This window comes from Trifolium pratense, linkage group LG2 (genome assembly GCF_020283565.1).
Source record: "Trifolium pratense cultivar HEN17-A07 linkage group LG2, ARS_RC_1.1, whole genome shotgun sequence".
Classification (NCBI taxonomy): Eukaryota; Viridiplantae; Streptophyta; class Magnoliopsida; order Fabales; family Fabaceae; genus Trifolium; species Trifolium pratense.
Genome location: NC_060060.1, coordinates 7,737,684 through 7,746,769, shown reverse-complemented (window position 1 = coordinate 7,746,769; position 9,086 = coordinate 7,737,684). Strand labels below are relative to the sequence as shown.

The window sequence follows — 9,086 nt, the reverse complement described above, 5'->3', positions numbered from 1 at the left end:
TGCTCTCTCGAGATATGAAGAAGAAGCTGGATTTTTTTAACTTTAACATAAAAAAGCGATTTTTGAAAACCACTAATTCAGTCAACAGTATAAAAATACAGTCAAAGAGTATAAAAATACTATGACACATCATTAGTCGGTATTCGCATAATTTGAGTTCGCACTACTAATCATTTTCCAATTTTAATTTATTTTATTGTTTACAAGATGCAATATGCCTATCTAGAAATTGCATATATATAATAACTTATTTTTAATACCAAAAGTATAATTCTGGATCGAGTGAAATGATATGCTTAGACCGACTACTGTTTTATGGACTCGATTTGGGTTGATTGCTAATTGTTGATAGAGTTAATTTAAATATTGCGGTTTGGTTTGGTTTGATTTTCTAAAATAAAAACCGCAAACCAAACCAAACTATGCGGTTTAGAAGAAAAATAATCCGAGCGGTTAAAACTAAATGCAATTTTTTGCGGTTTTAATTTGGATTGGTCTGATTTACGATTTTATTTTTGGTTTGATTCGGATACTATCGAAAGGGATAATAAAAATAGTACTACTGCAGTAATAATAAAAGACATTACCTGCACTTCATAGACCCAAGTATGTGGGACCAGTCCTCTGTAGTCTCTAATCTCTATATTTGACTATTTAGTACCACCACCCTCCCCTGCTCATTTCCCACTACCTCACAAATCCAACTTCTTCTTTTCTTCTTCCTCTTCTCTTCTCTTCAAGAGGTATACAAAGTTCCCTTTTTTCTTTTTCAGCTTAACTGTTACTTTTGAGTTTTTATATTTTATTTTTTTAGTTATGGTTGTTATTATTAACATTGTTAGCTTCCAAAATCAATGTTTGATTCTTACTTATTACTTTATGTCAATGCAGATCATATGTTAACTCTTTTTTTGGCAAAGATTTACAGTTCTCGAGTGTCTGTGTCTGTGTGTGTGTTTGTGTGTGTCTTTTTGCTTTGTTTGATCCATGTGTTGAAATGGGTTTTTGTTGTTTTTTTTTTTTTTATTTTTGATTTATCTGATTCTGTTTTATATATCTGCAGTTGGATTGTTGAGCCTTTCAAATGGGGAAATCTTCAATCCCTATTGTGGGGGTTTTGTTGCTGTGCTTTCTGGTTTCATTTTCAGAAGCAGAATATAGAAAGTATAAAGATCCTAAAGTGCCATTGAATAGAAGAATCAAAGATTTGATGAGTAGAATGACTTTGGAGGAAAAGATAGGTCAAATGACTCAGCTTGAAAGGAGTGTTGCTACTCCTGAAGCCATTAGCAAGTACTTCATTGGTAAAATCACTCATCACTTTGTTACTCAAATCTAGTTCTTTGTTTTTGTTTGATGCTTTAATATTTTCTATATCTGAGTGTGTGTTGATGGATTTGTGTAAAGGGTACATTTGGTTATTCATTTTCTCAATTATTATCAGTGTCGACGTGTTAGTGTCTGTGTCAGAGTGACGGTGTTCCGTAGGATTTTTTTTATGTTTTGCTTTAATGAGGTGATGTTATGGATATGTGACCAATCATTGATGAGCAGGGAGTGTGCTGAGTGGGGGAGGGAGTGTTCCGGCTCCAAAGGCTTCTGCTGAGACCTGGGTGAAAATGGTGAATCAGATCCAAAATGCAGCTTTATCGACTCCCCTTGGGATTCCAATGATTTATGGGATAGATGCTGTTCATGGTCACAATAATGTCTATAATGCTACTATTTTTCCTCACAATGTTGGTCTCGGAGTTACCAGGCAAGTTTATGTATATGCAGGAATTTGACTAGTCATGAACTGATTAAAGAAAAAAGAATGAATGAGTAGTGTCATTAATTTAATTGATAATTTGTAACCGGAATGATCTTGTTTTTCCAAATCCTAATGAAGTAATACTTTTATTGTAATGGAATCTACTTTTCATTAGGGATCCAGTGCTCATAAAAAAGATTGGAGAAGCAACTGCCCTTGAAGTTAGAGCTACAGGAATTCCATATGTTTTTGCTCCATGTATTGCGGTAAGGAAACATCGTTTCAATGTTGTATTGTTTGAATCACATATAACATTGATCAAGTCTGCTGATATGTTAATGGACTATTCATTAACAACAGGTATGTAGAGATCCAAGGTGGGGACGGTGCTATGAAAGCTACAGTGAGGACCCTCGGATTGTTAAAACTATGACTGAAATTATTCCTGGTCTGCAAGGAGATATTCCTGGAAATTCCAGGAAAGGAACTCCCTTTGTTGCTGGAAAGTAAGTTTTGTTTTGTTTCAAGCTTTGTTTTGAAAAGAAAATTTTGTGGTCATTAGTCTTGTAGTTGTATGGATGGTGATTTTCTATGAAGGGCTTTTTAATGGATAGAAAATATTTCAGAACATAAAATGCATTTATAAATTCTTTTGAACATCCATAACTGAAGTTTCTTGGTAACAGCAATATATTGTATTTATACTTTTTCGAAATTACCTATGGTTTTGTATTGCCTGTTTCTGGGTATAAGTTTTTATATTTTTTCTTTTAAGCATTCAACAGTGCTTGAAATTTAAGTTTCATATGAGTGTGGCACTTGTTCAGCTTTCGTTCTGGACAAATTTGGTTTTTTAATGGTGTAGACCATACCGTAGACACTAGTTCCCCACCATCAATCAAAGAATCAATTATTTACAGTAGATAAGATTATGCTCCACAGGCTTTTGCATTCATAAAATTAAAAGGGAGAAGAAAAAGAAATAGAAAACACGGTGAACCCAAAAGCTTCTTTTTGGATGGTCCTATACCATTAGGATGACCCTATACCATTATGATGGTCCTACACATTTGTGTTTTTCTAATGATTTGGATGGTTGGGCTCACCACCTTGTGCATTCAAATGGCTGGACCATCTATAAACACGATCGTCCATGCACACACAAAGATATGAACTTTTAAATTATATCTTAGGAACCTGATTACGCGAAAAGCCTTGGTCATGAAACATGCATGTCATGTCATGTCATGTCCTTATCACATATAATACAGAAAATTAAATAACTCAAAAATCATTTTATCTTATAATTTGGGTATGATATTATAGATTTAATTTTTGTCAGTGTCTGATTTTTGAATGACAAAGTTTCACATTTTCATATTAAATTAAATAATGAATTGCAGCTCATTTACTGTATGAAATGTATAGGACCTTAACTAAAAATGCTCCTTCATTTTAATTACTTTGATTCAGGAACAAGGTTGCAGCTTGTGCTAAGCACTTTGTGGGAGATGGTGGCACGACCAAGGGTATCAACGAAAACAATACTGTCATAAGCTACAAAGGATTGCTTGGAATTCACATGCCAGCATACTATGACGCTGTTATCAAGGGTGTTTCAACAGTAATGATCTCCTACACTAGCTGGAACGGGAAAAAGATGCATGCTAACCGGGATCTTGTCACTGGTTACCTCAAGAACAAACTGCGATTCAGGGTAATAAAATTTATTTAATTAGTTCTTGAATGTAAAAAACGAACTTATAAGTAATTAAAAATACAATGTAATAGGTTCATATTATGTAATTTTTCCTCCGTCTTTCAGGGTTTTGTCATATCAGATTGGCAAGGTATTGATCGGATTACCTCTCCTCCTCATGCTAACTATTCATACTCAGTTCAAGCTGGTGTTAGTGCTGGAATTGATATGGTAAATATTGTTTTCATTTCAACGAGTAAAAGAAAGAAATCTAATTGTTGTTAGTCTGAAAGTTTAATATTATGAAATTAATTTTGATTTAACATTCGTATTGTTTGCAGATTATGGTTCCTTATAACTTTACTGAGTTCATCGATGACCTAACCTTTCAAGTAAAGAACAATATTATCCCAATAAGCAGGATTGATGATGCTGTAGCAAGAATCTTAAGAGTAAAATTTACCATGGGACTTTTTGAAAATCCAATTGCTGATCTAAGCCTAGCAAACCAATTGGGTAGCAAGGTACATTTTCTTATGAATAAGATTATGAACATGTGCCTGGATACTTCATACATTTCGAGTTTGTTTTGTTGATCGCATATCATGTCTTAAACAGGAACATAGGGAGTTAGCAAGAGAAGCTGTTCGGAAATCCCTAGTTTTGCTAAAGAATGGTAAATCTGCTAAGAAGCCACTGCTCCCCCTTCCAAAGAAATCTTCAAAAATCTTGGTTGCAGGAAGTCATGCTGACAATTTGGGTAATCAATGTGGTGGATGGACAATTACTTGGCAAGGGCTTACTGGTAGTGATCTTACATCTGGTAAGTCAACACACAATTTACTTCGCAAAGCTACAATTCTAGAATCATCACTCATAATTACTGATTATTCAGTCTCTAATATTAGTCCAATATGAATCTCTAATTTCTTTCTTGCCTCTTTAAAATCCAATAATTTCATTCGTTACAAATTACAATACTTAGTAATAAGTATATAGTCATTTACATGTTTTTTTGAACAATAGTCATTTACATGTTAAAATCTCAATTTCAAACTGTCTATACCACAAGTGGTGACATGAAAAATTACAGCACATCTAATAGAGTTAATGTTTGATGACAGGTACAACCATCCTCGATGCTATAAAGCATACAGTTGATCCTGCAACTGAAGTTGTCTATAATGAAAATCCTGATGCTAACTTTATCAAGTCAAACAAATTTTCCTATGCCATAGTCATTGTGGGAGAACCCCCTTATGCTGAGACATTTGGTGACAGTTTGAATCTAACAATAGCTGAACCAGGTCCAAGCACCATCACCAATGTATGTGGCTCTATTCAATGTGTAGTTGTTCTTGTCACTGGGCGACCGGTTGTGATTCAGCCATATCTTTCAAAAATTGATGCACTTGTAGCTGCATGGCTTCCTGGCACTGAAGGCCAAGGTGTTGCCGACGTTCTCTACGGTGACTATCCATTCACTGGCAAGCTGGCAAGGACATGGTTCAAGACAGTTGACCAGCTCCCCATGAATGTTGGTGATAAGCATTATGATCCTCTATTTCCATTTGGATTTGGTTTGACTACAAACCTTACCAAATATTGAAACCTTGTATAACATGTTCAAATACAACACTTTTTCACTAGGAGCCTTGAAACTGTTAATTGCTGAGTTTATGTTTGCCTTTCTAATATTGCAATTATGAGATTCAACACTAGATTAGAAATGTGCTGTATGGTACCTTGATAATTTTACTAGTATAAACGTGTCATTTTATTTGGTTTTTCAATAAAATGATTATTGCCCTTGAAAAGAGCTACTCTTTGAAAGGATGATATGGTGCTTTGCATATAGCTTTTTTTTTTTTTTTTTTTTTTAAAGAAAAAGAAAACTAGTAGTTTATTTTGTCATCAGCTTGAATTTATTCATGTACATCTTACAAATTGTGATCATGGTGATCTCTTAATCGTACAAATTTAAGCTCTATTATTGTGAGCAAGCTCAAAAGCCTGATATCAAATGTCACCATTTGCAACATCATAACATATAAGGGTACCATGAATAAAAACACAATCATTATTGATAGATACCATTTCAAATGATGTTTTTAGTTTTGGTGATGTTATTGTTTAGGTTCCGTATAATTTGGACCAACAAATTCATTTGTCCATCTTGGACCAATTGGCTTTGTGTCTATTGATTTGATATATATTTATGTGAAGGGTAGGGATTAAAGTTCACAACCTGATAGTCAAGTTATACTAGTACACATACTTAAGTAAACTTGGTCACATGTGATTTTATTCTCTATCTTTTCCTTTTTTTTGTTTGCAACCAGAATTGGTGGGTTGGGTCAGTACTGGGCCAAAGCGTTGGTAACATAATTCTTATAATGAAATGTTCATTAGCTTAATTTTTATGTCGAGTAGTCTAATGATTAGAAAAATGAAGTTTTCGTGAAGTTGATCTCAAATTTTCAACGATTTATGCGAATCATTAGACTTCATTTTTCTGTGTCCCGTTATGTCCCTTCCAACATTTATTGCAAGTTGATCTCAGATTTTCAACGGTTTATGCGATAAATATCATAGATATGGCAAGCAATATCAATATTCACATGAACTCTAATCAGTTTCAGGTAGCATGTTAAGCAAAGAATCGAGCAAGAGTGGATGGTCGCATGCATTCCAAGTATAATTCTTAGTAATATAATTCCAACTAGTCCTTATCCAACTTTTTTTAAAATCCTTACTTTTCGTTTGTATAAATTTTTCCAACTTTTTTAAAAATTATACCTTAAACTTTTTCCAACTTTCTTGAATTTTTGTTCGGAAATTATATAAAAAAACATTTAATTATATACTACCATGTCTCCATGAATTTTAAACCCAATTAGTAAGGACGTCACATTATATATGTAGAGATTAAAATTCGAACTTCAAACACTCTATTCATTTATCTTAAAAGTAAAATTTTATCTACTAGCTAGATTACCATTATCCTAATTCTATGCAATCCTTTTTCTCAAAAAAGAAAAACTTTCCACTCCTTTTCTCCAAATCAAAGTTGAAGGCAAACTGAAAATTCACAAACTCTTCATCTCTCCATGTCGTTAAGATTGAGCAAAAAAAAAAAAAAAGTTTAAGTAATTTTGTAACTCAATTTCATTGGTAAAGTTTTGCTCTACTTCTAATTTATAGTTTCTTCATAATGCTTCACGCGAACAAAACTAAATGATTTTGTTAGTGAAGTTTGAGGTAGTTACGGTGGTGATGAGGGTTAAGATATGACGAATCATGATGGAAAAAAGCTGGGTCAAACGGTACACACACATATATATATATATATATATATATATATATATATATATATATATATATATATATATATTCATCTTTTCCATTCAAAAAAAATAATATTAGTACTACTATTTTTCTTTCAATAATTGAAGGGTGATTTTGGAAAGAGAATATATCTTATTGAAAAATTTAATGCAAACATTAACTTTTTTAACTCTTTGTGAAAAAGATCTTATATATTAGAATTTAGAACGAAGAGTTTAAAGAAAATAAAGATAAAATAAAAAATCCTTATAAGTTTAAAGAAAATGTACTTATAAAATGAAAATCTTACATTATCCGCCGAAGATTTTAATCAATAGAGTAAGTGTTAAAGTCTTGTGTTGGATCAAATCAAAGATAGAATTGCACCTCATGACATCCATTACCATTGACATATTAATTGGTCGAGAGAAAATATGTATTTCTTATTATTATTATTTTTTTATTATAGTTAATTTTTAAATTTTTCATTATAAAAAAAAATGAAAATATAAAAATTAGTAATAAAAATTTGGATTAAGTGTGTTTTGTTCCCTATAAAAAATTATCAAATTTTAATTTTGGTCCTAAAATAAAGTGGCATTTTGGTCATATTATTTTTAGAATTTCTAAAATTTGTTTTATTATAGTTGAAGTTTTAAATTATTTTAAATTATTAAAAGAAAATAAAAAACTAAAACAAACAGCACATTAAAGCCGTCGTTTCGTTTCATTCAATAAAATTCAAAACACGCACGCACACGCTAATTTGTGAAAAGAACAGAAAAACTCATTCTTTCTTCTTCAAGAAACAAGAAAATAACGAAACACGCAAACGCTGTGGGTTGTTGAAAGATCAAGAAACTGGTATGCTCGATCTATGCCGTTAATCTCTTCTGTTTGCTACGGTAATATTCAATCTTCTGCTTCATAAAATCAAAACCCTTTTCTCTAAATCAAAACCCATTTTTGAACATTCAATCTTCTGCTTGATAGAAGGTATAACTTTACCCATTTTTCTCATTCTTGATCATTCAAGAACATTCAATCTCCTGCTTGAGAAAAAAAAAAAAAAACCTTAATCGTGCAAAAATGGGTCTATGACATGGTCATGTTTAGGATTGATGATACCGATATGATATTTCAAGAACATTCAATCTTCTGCTTGAAAACACGAAATTTTAATTGAGAAAACTTGTTATGTCCCAATAACTTTCAATCTTCTGCTTATTGGAAACTTGTTTCCTATATTTGACCCGTTTGGTTTATAATCAATACCTATTCGTAATGATGATGGGTTGCCAATTTTTTCATTCGTGAGTATTCAAGAACTTTCAATCGTCTGCTTCGAAAAACAATTTTTGTAAGAGATTAAATGTCACTGAATGTGAAAGCTAGTTGTTGCTGTAATTGCTACTCAAGCAATTGTCTCTATCGGTGTCAGCTTTTCTATTAAAAGATATTATGAATTTTTATTCATAATAATGCATGAATGGATGTATAATCTGCTTTGATTACCCTTAGTCCCTAAATTCAATTCTGCAACTGCAATTAAAAGTGATTTTGCATTATGAACTTAATGACCCTTGTCCCTAATGTTTTTTAAGTTTTGTAAGGGATGATTGCTTCAATGACCTTTGAGGAAAATGCATTACGAATGCTTTCTTGATGCCCAAAAATGTTGGATAAATTACTTAATGACTCTGGTCCCTGAATGAGAAAAGGCTAGTTATTGCCTTAATTGGTACTCAAGGAATTGTCCCTATCGGTGTCCTCTTTTCTATTAAAAAAAATTATGAATTTGTATTCATAATAATGCATGAATGGATATATATTCTGCTTTTATGACCCTTAGTCCCTGAATTCAATTCTGCAATTGCAATTAAAAGTTATTTTGCATTATGAACTCAATGACCCTTGTCCCTGAATTCAATTCTGCAATTGCAATTAAAAGTTATTTTGCATTATGAACTCAATGACCCTTGTCCCTAATGTTTCATAAGTTTTGTAAGGGATGGATCCCTCAATGACCTTTGAGGAAAATGCATTATGAATTCTTTATTCATAATGGAAAAGTTGGATGGTGGCTTTCAAAGCAAAGTAATTTTAATATGAAATTTATTCAAAATGTGGATGGATAGACTTTGTTAGGATGGCCCAAAAATGCTGGATGATGCCAATGTGAAAGCATTATTAGCTTTAATGCTGGATCCTTACTTCTCAACATATATAGTGCCTGAATCTAACTACTAGTCTATAGAAAGAAAAAAAAACAAAATTTATATTTGTAAATTAACTGATATATGCAAC

General features: G+C 32.1%; 1 protein-coding gene across 1 annotated transcript; it reads left to right on the top strand.

The window, feature by feature from the left end:
* Positions 1-589: 589 nt before the first annotated feature.
* On the top strand, positions 590-5,291 carry LOC123909962 (beta-glucosidase BoGH3B-like). The gene is made up of 10 exons (XM_045960917.1): positions 590-743; positions 1,064-1,304; positions 1,555-1,759; positions 1,929-2,019; positions 2,114-2,259; positions 3,227-3,470; positions 3,579-3,683; positions 3,794-3,976; positions 4,071-4,275; positions 4,577-5,291. The coding sequence occupies exons 2-10, from the start codon at positions 1,085-1,087 to the stop codon at positions 5,059-5,061; spliced, it is 1,884 nt and encodes a 627-aa protein (XP_045816873.1). The 5' UTR covers positions 590-743; positions 1,064-1,084; the 3' UTR covers positions 5,062-5,291.
* The last annotated feature ends 3,795 nt before the right edge of the window (positions 5,292-9,086 follow it).